The sequence below is a fragment of the Sylvia atricapilla genome, chromosome Z, assembly GCF_009819655.1.
Source record: "Sylvia atricapilla isolate bSylAtr1 chromosome Z, bSylAtr1.pri, whole genome shotgun sequence".
Taxonomy (NCBI): Eukaryota; Metazoa; Chordata; class Aves; order Passeriformes; family Sylviidae; genus Sylvia; species Sylvia atricapilla.
Window position 1 is genome coordinate 18,625,433 of NC_089174.1, and position 27,745 is coordinate 18,653,177.

General features: G+C 35.4%; 1 protein-coding gene across 1 annotated transcript in view; it reads right to left on the minus strand.

The window, feature by feature from the left end:
* The window catches only part of FBXL17 (F-box and leucine rich repeat protein 17), a 275,881-nt gene that overhangs the window by 176,359 nt on the left and 71,777 nt on the right, over window positions 1-27,745 (minus strand). Inside the window, exon 5 of the mRNA XM_066339699.1 lies at window positions 7,405-7,512. Coding sequence (XP_066195796.1) covers window positions 7,405-7,512 — 108 coding nt within the window. The remainder of the gene's footprint in view (window positions 1-7,404; window positions 7,513-27,745) is intronic.

The following is a 27,745-nucleotide window of genomic DNA, read 5'->3' on the forward strand; positions in this document are numbered from 1 at the left end:
GGAGTTTTGTTCTTTAAGTTATTAACAGTCTCCAAACAAAAGCTGATGATAAACTACATACCGTTCTGAAAAGGTCTGCAAAACAAGCAACAAAAAACAAGAACCCTGACCTCTGAGGAACACCTGCAGGGTACCTCTACAGAATCTAGGACAATAATATTTCTATTATTATGATACTATCACTGTGGAGGTACTTGCTGTATTCCCGCTGAAATTCTGATAAACTTTGCTGGATATTAGGGAGCAGAGCATATAGTGATTGATACTGTGTTGGTAAAATAGACACCTTTTACAAGCTCTGTCTACTCTCATTTCATACATACTGCTCTAGCATGAAGTTTAAAAGCCTTATCTTCTCTGTGTCTAAAAAAAGCTCATAACCAATCTCTCATTTTTTTCCTGCATAAATTACAAGAAAGGGAAGCTTACAGCAACTGTAGATTTCCTCACCTTCATACAGCTACTCATATTAGATATTTCAGCCTTTAAACTATGCAGGCAATAATGTGGCCTATGCTTAGGATGTACAAAATATACCTGCTGGATAATTCAACAGTGAGTATGTTCTATGACATTAAACAACTAAGGAGACTTAAAATACAAGTAGAAAACCTTCCCACTTAAGAAAACCCTAAGCTTTCTTTCGCAACAGCATCCTTCTTATGAGCAGATGACAATACTGATGACTCTTGCCATTATTATTATTACTTCCGGACTAAAACCCATGGATTTACACTAAGGTATCAATGCATGGAGAGAGGTCAGTGTTCCTTTAAAAAGTGCCTAAAAAACATGGCTTCAAACTAGGTAAGAGGTAACAACAGTATAGTATCTACACTGATGATGCAATGATAAATTCAGCAGAAAGCATTTGTGGTTGCCAAGTGAAAAAAACTTTGGCATTCCATGGGTGGAGTCAAAACCTAAACTGAATTCCCAGTATTCCCGTCTACCAAATAAATAGGGTTCTCAAGGCAGATTTTATCCTCTACCATCATAGTAGAATCATTCCCTCATTGCTTCTTTCCTTCCTACTAGTAATAGTCTATCATCATATTCAGTATACAGTAACTCAACCATCACTTGCCTTTGCTACTGTCACATTCCTTCATTTTAAACACCTGACCTACTTGGGAGGTTAACAACCACAATACACTCAACGAAGAAAACCTTTGTGTCTTAGAAGTCTGACTTCAGATTGATAAGTACTGCTCCAGATTGATAAGTATTCAAGTACAATTTAATCTCTACAACCTTGAAATTGCCATTACAAAAGTGTTAATGATTTTCAAGACCTGCAGAACAGAATGCACATTCCTTTTTGAGAAAATTTTGGATCAATCTGAATTAGGATAGTGAAAAGAATACCTATCTGCCTACTTAAGTCAGAGGTATCAACATCTCATTACGGGCAAGAGAATTGTAATAAATGTGCATGTAATAATTTTTCATTAAAAATATATATATATATACCTTAATGACAAATTTCCTATTTTATATCTTACCTGAAAATTAATTTCAGGGTAAAATGCTACAATGATACAATCACTACTATGGAAAAACTGAAAAATACATAAGTCTTACATTCTAATACTAACCCTCACAGATAAAAGTAGCATGACACTAAAAAGAAAAATCAAACTTCTCCAAGCAGACAATTAAAAAACAGACGCTAGACTGTACAGTGCATTTACAAATTCTGAGATTAAAACAGCATTTTTTCAACAGAAGGAGAGAATTCTGTGACTTGAATACTCAATCTTATAGAACTAGGATGCAAAATGTTTTTTCTTTTGTGTCTTGCCTTTTTTGTTTTTAACCAGAACTAATTTTTTTCATGCAGCAACATCATTTTACTGAGCAATTTCAGGGCGCTTCTTCTGCAGATATCCAAGCTTTTCTTGAACCCTTAATTTCATAGCTTTGCAAATAACTATGCAGGAGAAGAATTTAAACTTTGAACTCCACTACGTTAGTCAAAATGTTTTAATGGAAACAGGACTATTTGATGTGACAAAACACATAACGCAAATAAGTAGGCAGAGGGCTTAAAATATGAAACAGAAAATAACAGATTTTTTTAAAAAGCAGCAACACTTAAATGAATTTTGTGCAATACCTATAAACACATTCTTGCTGAAATTACTGATTATTACCCATTACTTTTGGATCTCAAATATTTTAAAATATGCTAAAACCTTTGCAGTTTTTCAATACTTTAGTCGGTTGGTTTAAACAAAATTTTATGCTGATACATTTGAAGATTCAGAGATTATCACACTGTTTGTGTGCCTGAATGTCATGCAATTAATAAGATTTCTATCTTGACTACTGAAACTTGGAATATTAAATATATGCAGTGCTTTGGGTGATAGAAAATTACTACTGCCATTGGGATCATAGGTAATTTGAGTGTGGGTATATCAACTCCTGAGAATATTTAGATATTATTGTATTGAAATTGCTAATATAAAGAGTACACAATTTTTTTTTCCACTGCACACATTTCCACAATTTCTGTAGAGATACACTGCCCTAAAAAGCATAGAAGGGAACAGAACCATGCAAACATTTAGGTTGAACAAGAACTTTAAGCCTGAGTCCAACTGAAACCTAAAACTGCCAAGTCCACCACTAAACAATTCATGTAAGATTAATCCTCTTCAGTATGACAGCCAAATTATTTCTGAAGGGAAGTGCTTATAAGGACTTAATGAGCTTTAAACTCCAATCTTTTGCTAATTAAGCTTAATTTTCTTGACACTCTCTATGTATACATGCCTTCAGGGAATAAACTGCTCTCTGACTTAAGTCTCCCAAAGCAAATGTATGATCGCAGGAAATGAAAAATAGCAACATGAAAAAGACAGTAAACCACATTCTTTTTATTGTAATGTCAATAGAATCTATGAATTATTTTTTCAAAAGTCACATGCATTAATTTTTACTGAAGAGCTGCCATAACTGAGCTACACAATTGAGATATACTGTGATCTTAAAAACAGTAATCATACATTGCCTAAGAATTGGAAAATGATCAAATAGTTACAAAGGAGACTATTTTCCCATAGACTAATTAAATGTTTTTTGTATTTATAAATTTTGATTTCAGTTCTTAGGTACTGTGAAACATTAAGGTCCCATTGTTTAAGTAACAAACACACAATCAAAAACTGTGTTGTAAGCACAAATATTTAACTACCTCTAGAGGAGGGACTTGGACACACATATGAACTACACATACAATATCTGTGTTACAAAACTAATTTCCAGTTTATAAACTCCAGAAGTTGCTGTAAAATTACATTTTTGCTGATTCATAGTTTACATCACCATGTTATTTACTGTCAAGTACTTCTAATGAATTTTTTGAGGGGGTAGAGTGGAAATGCACGGTTCATAGATGCAATTCTTTCAGTCATGTCTTCTCTGGAATGTCTTTTTTTACTGCATTGAAAGAAATGGCAGTTGGGTACAACCACCAAATTCTTCAAAATAGCAACAAAAATCTCTCAAAAGGGACACGGTTAACTTCATTCAACAAAATCATCAAGTTCAGTTTGATAGGATGCAAAAATATTCACTTACACAGCACCATATCAGTTAAAGTTTCAAGCCAACATTCATGAAGAATGTCCCAGCATCACCGTCCTCAAAAACCCTCACTTCATGTCTTTTTCCTATGATTGGAAGACTAGTATTTAAAAGGACATATTACTAAAGGCAAACAGATTGAAATAAATCATATTCCATCTTATGAAATCCAGTTCATTATAAAAATTGATTAAAATACTGTTTTCACTGTACCTAGCCAAAGAACAGCAATCATGCCCTTAGCCAGGAAGCCTAACGATTTTAAAATCAGAAGGTATGCTGAAACATAACCATTAAGAGAGCATAAAGCAGAACACTTTGTGTCAAAACAAATCATTTACTAGAAAGAAACTATACATTACCCCAGTTCAGAAAGGGTCTTACAAAATCAATCCTGTCATGTGTAGATTATCATTATGTAGCTGTCACGCTCATGAGGTCTACAGGCCCTAAGAATTTGGTCCATAAATCTGAATTTTGATCGACTTCATACTAACCACCAACTCAGACAGAGCTATCACTAAGTTGGACTGGACATGGGTAACCATTATGAGATGAAGAAAAAGTGAAGATCACATTATTTCAGAAATAGTTCTTAGATTAACTGTCTTCATGCACTGATGATTAGCAGAGCAAGTTAAATATTTTTTTAACTCGAGGTTCTGTACAAGGATTGGTACCTAATTAGATGTCTGTAACACACTTAACCAGTCTGTAAGAAGTACATGGTGTAGGATGTACATGCAGAGAGTTATATTGCTACAAGTAATTACCCTCGTACATATATCAGTAACCAAAGGAAGAAGCCAAGGAAGTGGCTTGGTAATAAAATTATACCTAGATGTCAAGATTTGCTGATGCCAGCTGTGAAAAGTTCTATTAGAAGTGCAACAATTAAAGTACTGAGAAGCAATTACTGCAAGGGGAAGGAAATGCCACTGCTCTTGAGGTCAAAGATGTAACATTAAAAAATCACTACCCCACTAGAAAAAATACAAAGTTTCTGATTCTCACCTAGTTAATGAACAAAGATTACCCTTGTGGTTGTTCTGTCTTCAACACAATGATCTAATGTGCACAGGCACTTTTTACCTTTGCGTTGATCTTCACACTCACAGGAGAAGCAAAGTAAAAAATAACCAGGGATAAATTCTTGAGAGACAAGGATGTGTGGAGGGAAGAAAGAGTGCAACAAAAATAAATTTGGAAAGCTAAATAATTTATAACTTATAAAAAAATATAAAACAAGAAAGCAGGAAGTGGGGATATGGTGAAAACAGAACACTTCATGTTTTCATGTGGTGAAAACAGAAACTACAACACGACATATGTGCTTCCCTTCTCCACAGAAACAACACTGATAAAGTGTTGGACTGAATACTCTGATCTCATGGAGGAGGTCATTCACTTCTTTTGTGACAATATTTCACACATTAAAACTCCAAAGGAAAATGAAACATTCGGGTCATCTGAACAAACAACTGGTTTCAACAAAGAGTCTGTGAATAGCATATAAACACAGTCCTTTTTTCCCTTTCTCCCTGTGTATGTAGGGGAAGTGCCTCTCATCTTACCCAATAATCATTATTTACTTTATCTGTATTTTTTTCAGTTTACAATAACTTCAAGGAAAAAAGGCACCAGTGTGATGACACGGTCTTGCCAAAAAGCAATTTTTTTTGACTGTTGTTCTGTTCAGTAGCAAAATAGTGAAAATAGACCCTGAATGTTTCTTCTTTTTCTTAAGTATACAACACTTTCTCTCCTATACCTCACAATTAGCTATTAAAAAACCTCTGCGACACAGCACTACTGTTATTTAGAATTTTTCAAGTGTCAGTATTTTTCAAGAGAGCTAACATTACTAGGGGGAAAATACAGTAATAATAAACCACTCAATTTTTATACATCAATCAGCCCCAAAGCAATTTCACAACTGAGGCCACTGCTGTTATCTCCAGTTTGCACACAGGAAACAGGACAGAAGGCAACTAGCTCTGCACAGCCTGGAGGGACACACTTACAGGCCATGGAGAGCAAAGAGCAGATTCCACATTCTCGAGGAACACCAGACTGCAATTACTACTAAACACTTATGAAGCACCACTTAAGTGCTCAACACAAAACCAAAGTGCACATGGTTAGAACAAAAAATTCTATCATCAATAGATAAATTCTGGCAAAGACAGAGGCAGCAGATAATGTTACTACTTGCTACAGATTTTTCTAAAATGCCTGTACCCATTTTTCTTATAAAACCCTTCAAGTACTGAAAGGTTGCAATAAGGTCTCCCTTGAGCCTTCTCGGGGTTAAGCAATCCCTAACTTTGAGTGTTATCACATCACTGTCTTGCAGTATTCACAGCCTACAGAAGTTGTACATAAGATACAGCATGAGGGAAGGAAACTGAAATACCTAAACCTCAAGTCCCAACATCCACCAATTACTTACAAAGTAATGACATAATGAGTCTTAGCAGCCTCTTAGACATTTTCTGATGGACTATGCTCAACAGGGTCACTCCAGTGTAAATCATAATTTCTAATAACTTAATATTAATAAACACTTGAAAATCAGAACTACATCAAGATTTCTACTCTTCTTCAATCTAATAAATGTGATTACAAAGTAATTTTGTTGAAGGATAAAACATCTAACATCTATTAAATACTCAATAAATCTAGGTCAGAATAATAACAAAACCAAAGTAACCAAAACGTGTAGCTGAAAAGTGATCTTTGTGGAAATTTCTCACAAAGCCTTAGACTACATACTCTGTCTATGTCAAAATTTTAATTTGTGTACCTCCTATATTTTTTTGCATATATAAATGTAAGCTTACATAGTTATACATATGTACTTTTCATAGGATATGAAAATAATTCTAGCACTTCTTTCTCCAACAGATATGCACACCATTTATTCATCACTTCAATACACAGTTCTTTCAAAACAGCATCCTTTGAGGTCCTACGACTTTACCACACAGATTTATTTCCCTGGCTTATTTCTTTTTGCATGTGTTCCAAAATGTTTTCAATTCTTCTGTAGCTTCAGCTAAGTAGCTCTAAAATGATGAACGTAATTTACAGATATGCTGGATGGTTCTGTATAACAACAGGAGACCTCCACAGCTGCATCAAAAAAAGTTTGCTTTCATCAGGCACACTCCATTTTTATTAAATATGCTCTCTACTTCCCACTTCAAGATCTCTTTAACCATTTTCATGTTTACATGATCCCTGGATTTACTTCAGTTACAAATTTTAATTAGATGGTGTTTGTCCACCTCATCCAAGTCATCCATTTTATTGAACACTTTAATTACTTTCTGCAGATTCACTCGAGTTAGTTTTCCCACACATCACTCCTCTTATGCAAAAGAAAAAAGAAAGAAAATAAAATGTCTATGTAAAATAAGACTATCTATGTAAAATAAGAAGATGAATAATGTCAAAATGTATGTACACAGGGGATACACTGTTGCAACGTGAGGTCTGCCTAAATCTCTTGCAACTACAATTTTGCATTTTAAAATGGAATTTTGCTTGTGATGTAATCAGCTGCAATTACGCATTTTAAAGAGTTTTGACCTCAGCATCACTCTTACTTGGAAGAAAATGTATAATCCCATAAATATATTTTGGTACAGTGTTTTTATACAGTGAAATCTAAATAAGGCAAAGTTCATTCAGTCATGTTTCTTTCCACGTCAGTGCTATATCACGTAATCTTATCCTGGTGAATACCTATGACATGACTATAGTCCAATACACTAATAACTAGCAGAAAGTAGTTATGATACTTACATTGGTAAGGTGAATGACTCCTTTTGAAGTAACAGAGCAGCCCATGAAACCAACATACTGCAGCTCAGGGCAATGTTCAGCAAAAGCTTTCACTGACTGATCTGTCACCTACAGAAAAGATAAATGGGTAACAGTTGAATAGGTGACATAAACCCATATTAACACAGCTTAAGAAATTTCTGCGTAACATTGGCAAGTGGCTCATTTAGACTGTTAGTATTATTATTACCACTATTACTATTTATTTCAAGAGTATGAGAAAACATTGCGTATGCTCTGTTTCCATAGATATACATGGACATATACACATGAAAATCAGTACGAAAATGTTTTTGGCAGAAGGCAAAGAAAAAAGAAATAGAAGGCAAGAGATGATAGCCACAAACTCAGATCTTACTGTCATCCTATTTATGTGCAGATAACCCAAGAAACAACTATATCCCCTATTTTCATACATTATATACAAAACTTAAAATAATAACAGATTTGTTACTGGAGATGGAGATGTTATCTTTTGATATTATTGAGATTAATAAAACTAATAAAATAAGTTTATAATTGAGAATTATGTATTTATTTATACAACTATTTTTCATCTATAGCTAAGTTTGTATAGTAAAATTTACTAACTATAAACCACAATCTGTTGCATAAATGCATTGCTTTATAAGTAGACTAAATGATTGAAAAGGAACTTTGTGAAGAAAGTTATACTAACATAGGAACACTCAGGACACCTACACATCTTCCTTTAAACATGTATGGGGGATTTTTTTGGCTTTTTTTCCTCTGACAAGCATATATTCCCAGTGCAAATGGCAGTAAGGAAAACCCGCACACTAACTGTGGGAAAAAGCCTGTATTTTACAGTTACTCTGCTCAGGAATATCTCACTGTGTCTGGAATCCTAACTCCTGATGCTGAGAACATTCAGGATTTCTATGCACGTCTTCCTGACGCCACAGAACCAAAAAGCAAAACAAGTTTTGAAATATCTAGCACACAGCTGGGCCTCAGGTGAATTCATATAGCAACACTATTCCTTCTGTGCTGCGGATCACCATCATCCAGAGCTCCAACTTTCCCCAGCATATCATGTTCCTCCACCCTGGCAGCATGGTCACCTTGGTGAGGACTCTGGCAGAATAACTTTTGAAAAGATAACCCAGAGATATAGGTTACAGGCCCACTACCTCATAAAAGCTGTATTGCTTTGAAGTTACTGAAAATTGTTACAGACCTAGTGCAGTTTTCTCAAAGCAACAATTTCTCAGTGAGCAGAGATTTTTATTACTGCACATCTGCCAAATAAAAAGCAACCCTTCTAGTCTTGTGTATTTAGAACTCAATTAAAATGAAAACAGGTCAAAAGAAAAGGAAAAAGGGTCAGATTAACAGATTAAATCACTAATTGGGTAGTGATCACATGGTTAAAAAAAAAAGCAAACCACTGTACTAAGAAATTTCTTCTCTAATATGATGTGACATAGCCTTACTTTTTTATTTTTGCATCTCTCAGCTAAAGACAGCCACACCAACTATTACTTTTTCTGAGAAACTGATTAACAAAAACCTGTGACAAATACTATCACAAGTCAAAGGCTTAGAAATTTGCAGTATTAATGATGCTACAAGCACCAAACCAGGGCTGAAAAAAACAGTTTATCTCCTATTGAAAATAAATCTGAACCTCTGATAGAGCAAATGATCTTAGAGAAGGTGTCTATTACAATCTTAGTCTACCCCTCTGCAGAAGATTCAAGAGCTATTCTCTGTTTCAGACAGGATTGCCCTACCTGTCAAGAAAATGAAGTAATGAAAAATCAATAGCATAAATGCCTAATATCACAAATTCACTACAGAGCTTAAAACTTCATTCTACAAATAGTTTCTTACTTATAGCTAACATTTAGGTGCATGAAGACTTAAAAAATTGACATTTTGAATGCAAATAATAAAATTCCTATGTCTTAAAATATCTTCTTTCCATACTACAGTATTTTCTGTAATCTAAACAAAAACCTGTGGAAAAAAACAGTTTCAATAAAAATTAATAACAGTAGATTATGACCATTTACATTAAATAGCTTACAGAGTAGCAGTGAACCTTTTCAGTGCTTGTTAAGATATGTAGCATCTATTTAATCAGTAAATGATTCCTCATTACCTCTATATACCAGGCAAGCCTCATGATTTTCCGGTCAAAAGGAATGTGACAAAGTGATATGCTTTACAATTATTGTCGTAGTTTAGACATACATTTTGCTACTGCAAATAACAATTTGTTCTTAAATCTTGACTTATAAATAAAAAGGCAGTGTTTCTGTCTTTTGCAGTCAGACAGCAACACTCCACCATCTGCAGAAGATTACTTCAACTTTTACTGGGAAACACTGTAAAAATTGTCTCAATCAACAGGGTACCTTCCTATCAGCAGTGTTTGTTATACCAGGAAATCATTACTTGTTTTACTGACCTCATGTCATTTATAGCAATTGATTTTTTAATACCATGCTTCCGATTCAGACAGCCCGTAATGAAGACCGCTTGATATTCTGTTTGATTAAACACTTTTATATGACTCCACTTTCCTATTATCATATTAGCTGGGAAGGAATATACGTATATGTATTTCTATATTTACATATACACACACTTGCGATTTCACTAAAAGGGCTTCTCCTAAGATGAATATAAAAGACTACGCATGGAAAGACTAGATCAAAATACTTGTAATCTAAACACCTGCTAAAAAAAGGTTAAAATGTAAAATTTATATTACACCTTTTTGTTTCATTTTTGCAGAGCTTGGGGAAAACAAGAACATGTAGTAATTTGGAATTTATTTAAAGCTTATGTGTAAAATGATAGTCAAGTAAAATTACCTAGTCTTCAGTTAGAATAAAAGATAACTAAATCCTATTTGTTCTTATTTATATGTGGCTCAAAACCATAATGATACAAAGTATTTATGCAGAAGCTTGGTTTGGCTGGGTTTTTTTATTAGACCTATTTGTATCAAGGAGAAAAAAAGTAGATAGACATCAGCAATAACTGAAAGGGTGATCAGACACTGGGATGAGCTGCCCAGGGAGGTGGTGCAGTCCCTGTTCCTGAAGGTGTTTAAGGTGGACATGGCACTCAGTGCTGATTGACAACGTTCGGTCAAAGCTTGGACTTAGTGACCCTAGAAGTTTTCCCAACTTAACTCATTCTGTGATTCAGTGACAAAGGTGCAACAAAGTTAAAGTTCAAGATGCTTCTAGGACTGGAAACCTCTGTTCTTCTGCTTAACTAGGCCGCCTTCTTCATCGTCATCTGCAGTATCCAGCACCAATGGTAAACAGATTTGTATTTAGCGCCCACATGCAGCCTGGGTCACGATTTCTATCAGAAGTTGGCGCCAGAAATAGTAACCTCTTTTACTGTATGCATGTGTTTTTTACACTTGCAAGAGATGGCCTGTTCAGCAGAATGAAAGAAAAAAAAGTGAGTAATGAAAAAAAAAAGCATGGAAAATTAGCAGTGATATGTATGCAATGATTATGCACCTTAGCACTGCCTCTTTGTTATGCAATGTGTAGCTGTATGTTAAATCTTCACAACTCAGCAGACAGAACAGGTACATAAAAGGTATATTATAAATATGGCTTCTGTGAACTAACACATTTTTAAACAACTGACATTCTGATGCATTATACAAACAGATTAGATTAGCATAATCTAAAACTAGATTACCATAAAAAATATACTGCAGTTCTACAAAAACGACCCTTGTCAACAAAGACAGAAATTTATACACAATTCTACTATAGATCACAGTACTGTTCTTCCAAGAATCTTTAGTAATTGGATTGTCTAGTCGACCTTCATTGACTTTCATTCATCCTGTCTTGCTTCATGTTAGTCTTGCTTTGAAAAAGTAATATAGGATGATGAGGACAGATTTATAAGTTATGCACTAAAGCACTGCGAATGGGCAATACAGTGGTCTGGAACTAATGGCACGGATTTTGCTCCTATCAAAAAGATCTATGGTAAGTGAGATATGATTTAATAATTTTCTTTTTATGTATTGCAGCCTCTTATACACAAATTCCAGTTCTGTGTTGTTTTACAGAAATTCAATATTTTGCCTACTCTGAATTAAATTTTTTTAAGTATTAGTTTATTTTACATTCTATTCAATAAATGAGAGCACAAAAAGGAAAGAGCAGAGACAATAATGCAAAAAGAAGACTAAGGAACAACAATAATATCTCAACTAAAAAGTCTCACAATTAATGAACACCTACAGAAGCTTAAACAGAAGTAACTGAAAAAAGAGATAAGAATATAAAAAACAAATGGTACAGAAGAAATACCGTGTTTTCTTATTTAAACAGGTGCACTGCACTGTCTGTAAGTAGATCTTAATACGCAATTTTTTCCATGCAATATACATAAATAAGAGTCGCAAAAATATGTAAAAATATTCCTCAGAAGAATAAACTGCTAGAGTAAAAATATGCTGTCATGTAAATAGAGACTCAGTCATGAAGCTAAATATTCACTACAAAAGGGAATGCCAATGGCAGAAGAAACCCTGAAGACAGACTTCAAGGGTGTGTCTCCCCTGAAGTTCCTGTGTCCCACAACCTACCACGATGTGCAGATAGGCAAAACTCTGGTATAGTTTTGGTTTAACTCATTTTTACCAAGAATTCTAGAATATATCAATTTCAAAAGACACAGACAAATCACAGAGCAAAAGCATTTACCAGGGACTAATTTAGACCACAGATGAATTCAACCACAGTCACAAGTATGCAACACATACAAAAAAAAAAAAAAAAAAAAAAAAAAAAAAAAAAGAAACATAAAGCAAAAAGACTGCTGATATGCTGATATACAAAAATACCTACATACTGTAAAGCAAGGTGGTCGGGCTATCACTGTTCTATCAGTATGAAAGAAATTAAATATCATTACATGAACATCTAAAAAAAATCAAAAATCACAAATCATATTAATGAAGTAGTTTTGAGAGAAAATGCTTTACTACAGGTGTATGCTTACATAGGTACTTCCTATTTAACTTAAAATTTGCCTCTGTACTAAAATTGTCAGATGATGCATCTTTCCCATAAAGGGAAAGGATGACCTTGCCTCTCTTTGACTAACATTTTCAAAACTTCCAGGGTCAAAAGGGGTCAAAAGAAAGATCATAATATTACAGTAGAATACTATTAAATTTTACACAGTTAAACTAAAGCATATAATTTAAAATATTTAAGATTATACATATCTTCCTAGTCCTAGTGAGTAGGAAATTACAAGTAAATTCTTTTATAATTTAATCACATTTAAATTCAAGCACAATTGAATTTAATTTTTAAATTACTTTCCACAGGAGGCTTCAATACTCTAAGTATTTACTTAGAGATGTAAGGTTCTTAAGGTTCCACCAAACAAACCACAGCACTCATTAGCATCTGTTCCTAACAATATTTTAATAATGTAATTTCTGAGGACTACATTATACTATTAGATTGACCATAAATATAAAGCCATCTCATTTTAAATTAATGGTTATTCAGCACAAATTTAGCTTACAAATACCCAAAAATAAAGTCTACTATTTGGAAATGAAGGGCTCTTTTGCTGTACCTCCCTAAGAAAATAAAAGGCAGAAATGGTGGAAAATTACGTTTTTGTTTCAAAGTTTATTTAAAACTTAAACTGGAAAGGACTCTTCCTATTCAACAGGACTGAAACACTGCCTGCTTTTCACAAGCATCAACTGAAATTATATTTGTCATAGAAACTGTGACAAAGTAATTATTATTGGCGAACATGCATTTAATTCATGACCCCATATCGCAATTACAGAACACTGACAAAAATAAGGCACGGATAATCTGTCATCACACTCAAGTTCTCAGGACACCCAAATTTCATTAGTGAACAGCAGAAGGCAAGGCTCATCTGAACTAACTGCCAGAATATATTTCTTCACCTTCAGTAAATGTAACCACTCATTTTAATCAAAACAGAAATTCAACAACTTCCAGCTTTAACTTTCAGTATTACTACCATTTCTATGAGCACACAAAAGAGAAATATAAATCTTTCCATTCCTTCATCTTTGAAGAAAATTAACTGAAAAGAAAATTATCCTCATTTTTTAATATGTACTTTAAAAGATTCAGTTAAATCTTCAATCTTTTCACAATCTCATTTCATAACTTCAAGTAGTTTCTTTTTGTTAGAAAAAAAGACATTTTTACAGAACAAATATGCAGTCTTTTACACAATAAAACATTGCTGCTTACTAATGGCTGTTTAGGATATGGGATTATAATTGTTATAGTTAATAAAGCTTATATTTACCAGAAAGCCCTGTAGGAGGGCACAGCTGCAGCCTGGACAGTCAAAGATTGGCTGGGGGATGAGAGACACCTAAGCATGGACAGCAGGCTACAGCTGGGCCAGCCAATAGGTGCTCTTCTTCTGATAAGTTTTGGTTATGCCTGGCGGAAGCTGAAGGTGTAAATGGGGAGTGTTTTCTACAATAAAGTGATTTCCTTCACATGCACAAGGGGGTCTGTGTCTCGGTTCTCCATTACTACAGGCTGCAAAATATGTACCATTATTAACTGAATGGGATGAAATAATTCATCAGCGTAAGTGACTTTTTCCAAACAAGTTAAAAATAAAAATCCTTAGTAAGTATTTTAAGATTAAGATGTCCTTTGCACCCCTGCAACCTCAGACCTCATGAGAATATATACTCGCTGAGGCATTTTGTAACAATTCACTACCCCAGCCTCACATTTGAGGGAAGGGGGAGAGTGAAGGAGATTAAATTTCTATCCTTGCCCTCATCCTTATGCATCACTCCAGGAGTTACTATCACTAATCTGCCCATGATACAAGAGGAAAAGATTGATTAGAGTGTAAGAACTGAAGAGTTAAAAGGAGCATTCTACATTATGTTTACCAGCTGTCGTCATCACCTACATTATGGTAACATTAACTAATTCATACCTTAAGTATGAAAATAACCCCAAAATTTTGCAGTATACTCAATTCAATATTCAGGGGAATCATAATTTTATAAGATACCCTTTTAGAATGCTTGTGGATTTACAAAGTTTCTCCCTAATTTTTCAGAGGATTGAACAACTGGCTATAAAGATGGGTGTTTCTGTTTTATCTTGACAATAGTGAAAGCCTTAAAAGGATGCAAATCTTTCCCAAATACTCCAACATGATTTTTAGATACAGAACTTTTAAGTATCTCTCTCAAAGGCCACACAAAGTATTCCTTCTGTTTCTGTAGCACAGAGTATTACTTCTTAATCTTATTATCTTTTTGTTTCTGATGACATGAGGCATCAAAGGATGACTTGTTCTTCTTTTTTGGTCTATTTTATCCCACAGATTATTTTGTACTAAACAAAACAACACCTTGGAACATATTTAGTTTGAAATACTAAATAACTGTAGATAATCAGTATCTTTAAACTGGTTTAAATATCTGGGTTAGAAAACAAATCTGAATTCTTAACATAAATTACCTCTGATTCCCATTATCCCACAGTTTTGTCAGTTTACATGCATTTGTGTTAAACAAGACTACCAGCAAACCCTACATTATTTGTTAAAAAATGCAAATAAAAATATAACAACAGTTCTTCATCTTATAAAACACTGCCCTCCTACCAAATGAGAAGATTTTATTAACAAAATGTGTTTACTCTTGACTTGGAAAACACTGCTTCCAAAACTAAATGTCTTTCACCAAACAGCATGTATACATAACCTGACAGTTATAAAAATGTAAGGAAAATAAAAATAAAAAATAAAATAAAAAAGAGTACCACTGTAAGAAAAAAAATTTGTAAAAAGTCACACACCCAGAATACTTTATAGTAACAAACAGTTATAGCAAAACTGAATGTTTCTCAGCAAATTTTTAAAGCAAAAGAATGCATGATAATTTCTAAAAATTTAAAGTAATAGTCCCCTTTGCTATTCACAACACTCAATCAAAAAAACTAATGTGTCCACATACTAAGAAATACATATCAAGCATTTTAATTTAGTATCATTCTCAATACAAAGGAAGAAAAAATTTCCATGTAACCACAAAATGGGTCCATGGTTCAGTGATCTAGCAACTTAGTATTTCCTCTTTGTGTAAGAAGAGTATGAATAAAATATTGATCCTCTCTGGGACAAAAGATGACTTTGCATTATCTTCAGTTTTAATGTCCCAAGTGCTATAGAAGCGTATTTTCTATTTTGTATTATGAGGGGAAAAAAACCCCAAAAAACAGTTAATTCAACAGCTTTACTGTTAACCCTAATAGAATAATCTCATCACCACCTAAAATCTTTTTAAAATAAATAAACTTTTATTTTTGCTTCCTCTGGGCAATATGATCTTATACATTCCCATTACATTCATTTACTCAGGCAAATATATCTATTTACCACAATTTCAAGGCTTCTAAAGGGGCTGGAAGTTTATTTTACAGCACACATTCATGTAACAAGTGTTCTATGCTTACACTGTTTCCCTTCTAAAATGGCCTCACAAGAGCATGATTAATGTTCACAAATAGTGGAGGTCTTGGTCATGAAAACTACTAAATATTATTGTGTCTGCGTCCTTTTGATTTACTCCAAGAACACTGTCCTATAAATAAAAACATATTGCATTTGCCTTGTTACTCTGATTATCTTCTGAAGGGTTCCTAGACACTTAAATAAACCCTTTAATTTCCCTGGTCAAGAACCTGAAAAATCCATGTCCTTTTCATTAAAAAAACCATATTCACCTCCATAGCATAAGTTAGTTTTTTTGTCATATCCCTCCTATAGGCAAAACTGATTTATTGTTCTTGTAGTGCTTTTATTTCATGTGAAAAACTTAAATATCAAAGCAGACAATGCTCTCAGTGCTATCATACAATACCAACTCAGACCCAGTTGTTTCTGACAGATTCTCATACGTTAAAGCTTTTGTTCATTATGAAGAAACAGAACAGTAGGAAGTACCGTAATTCTCTCTTTACCCAAAGTTATTATATGCATCCCTGTGTATGCTACAGTCTTCACTAGGTTTAAAAAAGGTTCCTCAGTGAAACAAAGTGTTAAAAAACTGATTAAAAAAGTAAAGCAAGCAAAAATACTAATATAAGAGTGATGTATTTATAATCAGATCCCTTCATCTACCCAACATAATCAAAGTCCTAGTATGCAATTCATTCAATAATACAAGTTTGTGACATCTACGTAACATTAATATATATATGATAGTGGTAACAGAGCCACTGTAACCTGAGGCTAACACAAACACAGAGACAGCAAATACCTGGTACTTACTTAGGCCTACAAAACCACCAAAAATTTTATGCGTAAAAACATGACTGATCTCTTGGCGTCAAATGTTTCTTTTAGAATTTAGTAAATATGATTGAAAAAGTAATCTTATCATAAAATGGTTTAGGTTGGAAAGAACCTCTAAGATTACTTACAACTCTCCTGCCATGAGCAGGGACACCCTGCCCTAGACTAGGTTGTAAAGGGTCCCAAGCAACCTGACCTTGAACACTTCCAGGGATGGAACATCCCCAGCTTCCCTCACTCACCACCCTCACAGGGAAGAATTTCTTCCTATATCTGATCTAAATCCACTCTCATGTTTGAGTTCATTGCCTTTTGCCCAGTGACACCATACTCTTGTGAACAGCCTCTCTCCATCTTCCTTGTGAGCTCCCTTCAAGGACTGGAAGGCCACAGTTAAGTCACCTGAAAGCCTTCTCTTCTCCGGGCTGAAAAATGCCCATTTTCTCAGCCTTTCCTCATAGCAGGGGGCCTCCATCCCCGTGCTCACCTTGGAGTCCCTCCTCTGGACTCTGTCCAACATCTCCATGTCGTTCCAGTGCTGGGACCCCAGGGCTGGAGGCAGCTCTGCAGCTGGGCTCTCAGCAGAGCGGGGCAGAGGGGCAGAATCCCCTCCCTCCCCTGCTGCCCACGGGGCTCTGGGTGCAGCCCAGGACACACTTGGCTTTCTGGGCTGGAGTGCCCATGGCTGGCTCATGTCCAGCTCTCAGCCCCAGCACCCCCAAGTCCTTCTGGGCAGGGCTGCTCTGGGTCTGCTCATCCCCAGCCTGGGCTGGCACTGGGGGCTGCCCCAGCCCAGGTGCAGCACCAGCACTTGGCCTTGTTAAACCTCAGGAGATTCCCATGGGTCACTGCTAGAGCTTGTCCAGGGCCCTCTGGTTGGCATCACATCCCTCAGGAGTGTCAGCTGCACCACTCAGCTTGGTGTCATCTGAGAACTTGCTGAGGGTGCACTCAACCCTTCATCTGAGGCATTGATGAAGATACTCAATAACACTGGTCCCTGTACCCTACCCCCAGGGGACACCTCTTGTCACAGATGCCCATTAGGACTCGGAGCCATTTATCTCTACCGTCCAGATGGGACATCCAACCAATTCCCTACCCATCTAACAGACAACTCATCAAATCCACGTCTCTCCAATTTACAGAGAAGGATGTTGTACAGGAACTGTGTCAAAGGCTTTACAGAAGTACAGATAAATGATATCTGTAATCCCTCCCCTGTCTAATGGTGTGATCACTTCAACTCAGAAGGCCAACAGGTTGGTTATTTTAAAACAATGTGAGCATTTTATCTTTTAAAGTTAAGACACATAGAACATTCAATAGAGCCAGAGAGTTACACAACCTTGTTCAAATATCTTGTTCCAAGTTTCATGGATACCATGTAATTGTAATGAGTGAGGAAACTCCTGTGCAAATTGAAAATATAGGCAAATATGCACACACAGTTCATGTTAGGTGATGTATACACGGTATATTCTATATCTCACAGTAAAGATATGTTTGCAATTGCATCTGTTTTTCAAGCAACTAACCCTGTTTTGTTTTCCAGGTTTCATACTAGCCAGACACCACGGAAATACAGAACGACATCATGAAGCTGATATAATCAGCTGCAATATTCACTTAAGTTTGCCACCAGCAATTACCTAAATTGCTACTGCAGAAACTGAAAGTTGGCACAAATACCAAAAAGTTTTCTTACAGTACAGCCTCTAGATAACTCCACCCTATGGCCTTCCACAACTTACAGATTAATTTCCTCTTCTTCTTTCACAAGTATACAAGAACAAGATTTCCCCAAATTTTCCACTATAGGCCATAGGTACACAATTTTGCCCGCCCAATGTACCAATACAAATTAGATAGAGGGAACTGTTAGTTCTGATTATGTGGACTCTAGTTGATCATATGGTCACCATTTGTTACAATTATAATTATAAATACAATTATAAGATAGATACACATATTAAGACGGGGGAAGGAAAAGTCTTAAGTTGCTTATGCTCTTCAAACTGAAGCACAAGATTAAGAAGCTTTCTAATCATCAACAGGTCTCTCAACACAGGAAACAGGAGAAGAAATAAAACAAGATAATTTCCTGCATATTGTAATAAATACAAGTTAACATGAAGACAGAAGAGCTATGACTACAAGTGCATAGGTCCAAAAAAAATCATATCATAATGATAAAGTTTCTTATACTTCAATAACTTTACTACATAAAGAGAAAAGGGAGAAGATATTTTACTGAAAAATACTACGTTAATCAAAATAATATCTAAACCCCAGCATTTTATAGCTAAGCTCATAAAAAAGAATACAAATCATTTAATGGACATTACCATTCACTGGGATACCACAACAGCTTTTTAAAATAGTTATATTTTGCTCAAATCATTTTATATATTAGTCTTCCCGGGTAGCACACATTATTTAATATGAACCATTATTAAAAAAAGAAAAAAAAAAAAAAAAAGAAAAAAGAGAGAGAGAGAAAACAAAACACAGAATGTCTCTCAAATTTCAGGTACAAACATTGTTACTGGCTGAAATTATTTCAATCTGTCTCTTAGGGAGGACAGCAAATTTAGAAAACTTAACCAGCCCTGAATTATGCCCTTTGACATTGCAAGCTGTCAAAACAATACTACATTTTCCCTGTGAAAAGTCCTTCTAAAAAGAAATCAGTACAGGAAAAAAAAGGTTTCTTACAATATAGGTTAATGGACATGGTATTATAGCTTTATTACTGGCTAATAGACAAGCTATTAGGCATCAAGTACCCATGTTTATTCATCCTTTTGCAAGTACTTCAAGTGCTTCAAGTCTTCAAGTTTAATTAATGAAAATACGTAAAACGCCATACTATTCTAGCATACAAAACAGATAAATTCAGAGTTCAAATCCTAACTGAAGGAGACTTTTTTAAAACACCTTTCAAAAGCATCACAATTTCAGATGCCCTTGGGAAGTGTAATCAGTGTACAATCAGTGAAAATGAGAAATATTGCACAGAAGTGGAAATTGTTTTGATTTAATTTATATATCATCTTCACAAAACAGAGGTCACACTAAACAGAAGTACTTGATTATAAGAAACAATATGAAGAGGTCTTTTCTTCATAACTTTTTTACTTAGTGACTGCATGCATTACCAGTACTTAAATTTAAAATAAACCTCTGTTACATTAGTCTGATCAAGCAGGACACTGACATATTCTATCAATCTGATGCAGAATCAGGTTTTAAGCATGAATTAGTTAAAAACCTGAAATGCACCAGACATGATGAAAAGACAGACAGGATGTGATTTAATATAGTTCTCTGGTTTACACTTGTATGAAATACAATTGCTTACATGCTTTCTGATCTAGTCAGCACTGCAGCCAGAGGACACTCAGGCTACTCAGCACAGGCACTATTGGAACAAGCTGGACATCAAGATTCTCTTCACAGCAGCTTCAGAGTCTTGTCCCTTCATTAACGAATTGGTACAGAGTCCTACATGAAATTTTATGGTAGGAAGTAAATGTTTATGTTACATCCTGTGAGAATTATTACATGAATGAGATCAGCCTAAAATGAAAAGTTGCAGGAAAATTAGTCATTAAAATGGTAATCTTCTGCATTCACTACTGTGATTGACTACTTCATTACAATCACAGTTTGATATCTGCAGTAGCTAGTAGGAGCAACCTCCAAACACAGCAACAATAAAGAAAAAAACTCCATAAAGCTGCTAAAATAGAACGTTAATATGCATATACGCGAAAACACAGATCCAAACCACGCTTGGTTTAAAAAAAATTGGTATTGCACAGATACATATACACATCCTTGCATATACTTCAACGGAGATGTAATTTATAGAGTTTTAGCCATCATCCCTAGCCCAGAAAAAAGCAAACCGAGTGGAAATTCTGCAAAGTCCTTTCTTTGTTTGGCTGCAAATGATACACTTCAACACCTAGCGACAAATTAAACTATTGAGACAGAAATTAAGGTATAATTTTTTTTTAATTCTTGCACTAAAACACATAAACAAAAAAAACCCAAACTGAACAACAACTTTTGCTTTGTCCTAACCACAATAGCAAGGAAAATCAATTATCTCCAGAATGCATTAAAGGGTGTTTATAGCTGGTAACAGATGATCTACTCATAACAAACATTTATTCATAACAAACATTTCCATGAGTTGCTTTTTTTCAACAGACCTCTTAGCAAGCAGATTGTCAGAACACAACAGATCTTTTTGTTGTGCTTTATTTGATCTCATAATATTTCAAGCAGACTTGATTTTTTTCTTTTCTGAATGGGTATCCATTGAAGTTTTTGGTGTTGTTTGGTCATATACACATTAGAATACCTGGCTGGCATAATTTACACTGCTAGTTTTGCTCTGTTAGAGTTAAGTCTGAAGACGCTGCCTGGATGCAGATGGTAAAAAGAAACTGAGAATATGCAGTAATAGGAACAAATAAAGTACAGTCAGGGAGGCATTTAAACATATTAATGATATTCATTTGCTTTTTTGTCATCTGGATTAAACAATTTTACAATTCCAAGGCCAAATACTAAAATAGGAAGACAAATCACCTCATAAGGGCCCTTGCTGACACAGAAGAAAACAAAGGGGTGAGAATCTACAGCTTTCAACACATGCACACAGATACAGAAACCAGAAATGCTGCACACTGCTCTCTGCCATCATATCAAGGCACAGCCTGAAACAGGCCCAGGAAATCAACACTGAAACATTACCAATGATATTAGAAAAAAATAGGTGACAATGATATGAATGTGAACGTGAGTCAGATGTGATATTTTTTACTCTTACATGTTGTCCAAAGGCATACCTGTTCAGATTACATCACTCTATCACTGCATACATGTATTTCAGAACAGCATCTTGCTAATGAAAAATCCAAGTGGGACTGCTGCGTTAGTTATGATTAGAAGCAGGCTACAGTCCTGATTAACCCCAGTGCAGAACCCAGTGGCTGCCAGGCTTGTCTGAAGCCCCGCATCTTCTGTGAAAATGGCAGAATCAGCACAAGAGGGTCCTGAAAAATTCAGCAATTTAGATTTAAGAAAACAAAAATGAACACCTGCTTGTTCTTCCTAGAGCTCAGCACATTCAGAAAGCAAAGATAACAACCACTGCAAATCTCTAGGTCATCATGGAAAAGGAAAGCAAAAAGAAACCAAACCAACCCAAAAAGTAAGCAACAAGAAAGTAGGTAAAGAGAAAAAAATTATGAAACATCTTCAGTTTTGCTTAAATATGTCACTGTGACCTGGTTTAAAATCACAGTAAGCAGCTAAACATCACACAGCCACTCACTGAATCCTTCATGCTGTAGGATAGGGGACAGAATCAGTGAGAAACTTGATTAAGTTAAAGCTGAAGTGAGAAACTTGTGAGCTAAGTAAAGGAAGTTCAGAATTATTAAAAAAAACCCAAAAACTAAGAAAAATAAATTTTGCCAAGAAACCCAAACCTGTTGCTCACAACTAAATCAGCAAGTTCCCAAACACTGGTGGTCTGGCCAACCACCTTTACCCATCTGTTTTCTTGCAGAGCATGATGCCATATGGCCTGGAATTTCTCTTTGGTCAGCTGGGGTTACCTGTCCCAGCTGTGTCCCCTCCCAGCTCCCAGCCTTGCACCCCCAGCCTTCTCACTGGTGAGGCGAGATGCAGAAAAGGGCTTGGACCCGTGCAAGCCCTGCCCAGCAATAACAAAAACATTCCTGTGTTACCAACACTGTCTGCAGCACAAAACCAAACACAGCCCCATGCCAGGTACCGTGAATTTCACTCTAACCCAGATAAAATTAGTACACAGTATTATCACAAACCCTCATTTTGGTTTGAGAAATTCAAAAGTTTAAAGAGCCCAGAAAACTCGACTCAACAAACCTCAAGACCACACTAAAACCACCACACCTTTAAACAAATAAACCAAATGGTGAATCTATACATAAAATCCCAGACAAATTAAGTAAATGTTTTGAGAAATATTTTTTTTCCTGATCATTCTAGTTTTTCCCAATGTAACATCCTTCACATCACCCTTCTAAGAAGGTAAAATACGACAATTACAAGGGGGAAAGAAATTTTTTTATGCCACAGCTGTCAAACAAGCTATATAAATCAATAAGGGAAGACGAGTCATTACTTTACTGAAAAACACACAAACTATCGCCTGCCTCCTAAACTTTCTGATGAATTCCTTCACAAATCAGCTGCAATTTTGTGAAAACAGCAAACTACACAATACCCGATGCTCTACATAATCAATGCATCTTCAACATTTCTAGCTTCTGGCAAAGCAATCAATTAGGTCAGCTCTCAAATTATTGTCAATAGTGCCCAAGTACACTGTTTAATGACTTCCAGTTGTACTGCATCAGCGATTTTTATCTTCTTTTTGTTGGGAGACAGAGGAGAGAGAAACAGAGACTGCAAGAATGAAGATCTCCCTACATGCAAATATAAACAGAAGAAAAATTATTATTCCTATTCCTAATGTAATATCTGGAAAGGTGTTAGAAATGTATTTTTGTTTTTTGTCTTTCTCCATCCCCAACTCTCTGATCCTCATAAACTCTACAAAATGAGCAGAATATAAATAAGGCCTCAGGCTTCATTAGGCTCTCCTTGGCAGCCTCTTTCTTCAAAAACAAACAGAATGACCAGCTGGACAATGATAATATTCACCTCCTACCCTGCTCCCTTTATCCTTGTGTACTTAGACCCTTAGCTGTCTTTGTCTCATTACCTTGAAATGAGACTTGCAGAGCCAGTGTTTGGCTCTCATTAACTCAATCCCTCTTCTCCTGACCTCTTTAGTACAAATTATTCCAACAATTAACAGAATAAACTTTAAGGAAAGAAAAAGGATGCAGAAGAAAACGAAAAATCTGAAGTATACGTTTTTCTGAAGTAGGCCACGATCTACTTAGCATGTGTAATTTTTACAACTTTTTGGAGGAGTTTCCATGGATGAAGAAGAAACAGCATCAACTATTTATGTGACTAATGCTTTTCATGCAATATCAACAAAAATTATTAAACTGAGAAAGGTGGAAATCAATACAGGCATTTAAGAGAAAAAAAATAAAAACAGCTATGATGGAGATAGCTGAAAGGAGAATAGTTGAGCTGGGAGGATAGAACAGTTACAAATAGATTTTGTATAACAGTCTTAAAACAGGTATTACCGAGTCTTATAAAGAAGAAAGTGCAATCCCCAAAAAGCAGAACACAATGAACTTTACTGGTGAAGTTGGGAGTATAATCAATACAGAAGATAATAACTGCCCCATAATGTATCAGGTAAAGTCCTCTAGAACCGAGAAGGAACACAATTCCACAATGCATTCAATAAAAATATGTAAAAGCTTTCAGCAATTCTGTTCACTCATCTTTGCACCAGACAAACACAGAAAAGAGGCACCAAAACCATGGAATTGAAGCAAATTGAGAGCACAATGTTTATCAAAGATCTGATCTCTCACCTGACATACACTAGGAGGTGACAACATAAGGAAAAACTATTACTTAAGCATAATTATAACTACAACTCTTGTGTGGGAAGACTTATAACAAAGATTTGAAACTCAAAGTTTCAAATTTCACAGCAATTCAACTTCCTAGTATTAAAAGTATAATAAGCAATTTATTTATTGGATAGAAACAGATATAAGCAGCTATAAACAGATATAATCATGAGATTAGCTATGGAAGCAAGTTGTGAAACTTCCTGACACAATGGGTCTCTCCTCTATGTTTCCATATATTCCTTACACTAGTTAGAGTAATTAGCTAAGTCTCATAGACTTTAGGAACATCAAGGTTTAATGAGAAAAACATAATTATAGTCATGGCTGCAGCAAATTTGCTTAGTGGTTTTTACTTTTCTTAATGACTTTACTTCACTCTTCTTAATGATTTCAACAGTCAAATATTCCTCCAGATCACAATTACAAATCCAATGAGAAAGTAGATCAGTCTCAAACTTAAAGGCAGAAGTAAACTCAACAAACAAACCAAAACCAAATCGCACAAAAACCCTACAAAACCAAATGCATCTACCAGGCTGGAGCTCACATCCAGCAGAGTGACTATATGCATATGACATATATGCTATTTTTTTCAAAAATAAAAATGGATAGAGGAGGAAATGCAAAATTTGGTATCTCCCCAAAATACATACAACATCAAAAGCTTATCAGGTAATGGTTTCCAAGGGAGTGCAATAAGAAAAAACTGCTTTTTGAAGGAAAAAACCTTCCATATCCTTGTGATAGATTGAAAAATTTATGTTAGGAAAACCAGAACTCCATCTATATTAATAATAACTTCTTGTGCTTTCAAATGAAATTTTTTATTTCATGAGATCTGACCTAAGGGATGCACTTTTCTACCAATTGTTATGAACTATGGTGGTAATTTTCTTGTAAGAAACAGATGCAGTAAGTGCCCTGTCCACACACACTTAACCCAAGGCCCATGGAATATGCTTTAGTGGGGTGGAGTAATTTAGCAGCAACTGGAGATACAGGACACCTTAATACTTGACAGTGACTGTCACTAAAGGGGCTATTTCCCACAAAGTTAGAACTGTTAGCCTGAAAATGTGCCCTACACAAATAGGAAAAGGTCTCATTTTGCAGCTGTTTTTATCTCCTGTCTCACTGCATCGCTGCACTGCAAGAACCCTAGGGAACTGGACACGCAGTTTATTCAAACCACTCCTGTTGCTGTAAGAATATGAAAACAATATCCCATCTTCATTATGAAATGACCTTGACAGTCTGTATAACATTTGTCAGACTAATAAAATTTGTAAAGATACTTGCTGATATGATGGATTGCATTCTTCACTGCTCCAGTTACCTCAAACTAAATTGCCTGTCATTATAATGATGGCTTCTCTAAGTGCAGTTTCTTAATTTGTTCCTCAGTCTTTCAACAGTGATTTCACAATAGACTTTAAGTGTTTATGGATCAATAATGTGCACAAATAAAATATTGCATTCTAACAAAAAGTATTTGGAATCTTTTTGCTTACAGCGTGTCATGACAGAGCATTAGTAAAAAACATAACTTTACATAACAGGAAAATAACTTCAAAACTAGTTCACAAGCATCCAGCATCATGAACAGACAGAAAATCCTACAGATTCTGAAATGGATCCAGTGATGGTGGTTCATGGCTCATCCAGTGGATGAAAAAGAAAGTGAAAAGATTAATCATAAAGCTGTAACCAATACGTATCTTCTCCACATACCTGATGACAAACAGTCTGTCCTGCTGAGCTATTCAAGTGTGCCTGACCTCTGCTTCCCTCACAATGAGTTCAGGAGGAATGCACGACGCAATGAAACCAGCAGGGCTTGAAAGAAGCCAGAAAATACTCAGAGCATTTACTCTTTTGGTTCACAAGCGTGATAAAATCAGGCGATGCTGGTACTTAAGGTAGAGTACTCAGAAAGCAACTGTATCTCTACACGGGACAGTAAATCTGCACAGGACCAGGAAGTTTTCTCATTGACAGCCAGGTTCCTGAATGTCACAGATCCAAACGGCCTAAAAGGAGCTCTACTCAAAAATTCACCAAGGCAAAGTGGAGAGAATTGCCAAGAAATTTCTCTGCAAATCAACTTTGTTTATTAAAAAATGAGCCTGAAAGTAGGCAGCCTCGAACAGGAACTGAAATTTGAAGAGGTTTAGGCATGGGAATTACTGGTTTGTACCTGCTACAGACACTGCTTCAGGCAAATATGCTACACAGACATGCATCCAGCCACCCTCGCACATCCTCTCCTCAACAAGACAGGGAGAACACTGCACAGGAAAGTTCATGGTCAAGTTAAGCAGATCACTCACAATAACTGCCACAGGATAAACTGGGCCTGCACTGCTGCTTCTCACACTTGGTTCTCACTCCCCTCACACGTCCTGCTGTGCAGTAGCTCTACGCTTTTCAAAGAATACACTCTACCAGAGGTGCCACTCCATTGCCAGCATCTCACCACAGGCACACATTGCACCAAGAAATGAACCAATTTTAAAAAACTCAAAACCTAAAAAGAATCCATATTTGGTTTTATCAAACATGGTATCAAAGCATATAGCTTTGATACTCACTAGACAAACTCCACGGGTTTTACTTAAAGTACAGAATTATTCCATTTCACAGACACATACTTAAGAACTTCAGACTACATACCTGATCCAAAGCAGTGCCATGAAAGACTGCAGATCTATTCAATTCAGCCCATTTGTTTTTACCAGCACTGCTTTAGCTTTAAATATCTTTAAGTTAAAATCACAGTATCCTATACATTAATATTTTTAACTATAATTTCATATACTTCAATTAGGGTCCTCTAAAGGTTAAAGCAGTAACTTCAGAAACTAAACTATACAAGAAAGCTGAGGAGCCCATAAAACTATGAACAAACTCAGTACTGAAAAGGTCTTTTAAGGTAGTAATAATTTTTCAATTGATTTTCAATAGATCTTATCCTCTTTAGTACTCTCAAATACATGTGTTAGATGAAACTATCTATACCACTGGAAAGCTTTATATAAACCTATATACAAAACTACAGGTCAAGACAGTCTTTTGTGCTACCACATAACAATATCTCAATTTATACATACACTAAATTGTAAACTACACCATATATATATATATATGCATGTATATATATACATAGATATATATGCACATTAGTCAGGGAATATGCACATTTTCACACAACTCAGCATGCGGTATGAGAGATGTTTAAGTCTGTATTAATTTTCCAAATCAAGTTTATCACAGGATCCCACTGTTTCTATCAAGATCACAATTTAAAGGAACCTGCTGGGTACATGCATCCCATGCAGAATGGTGCTACAAATGCCAACAAGGCA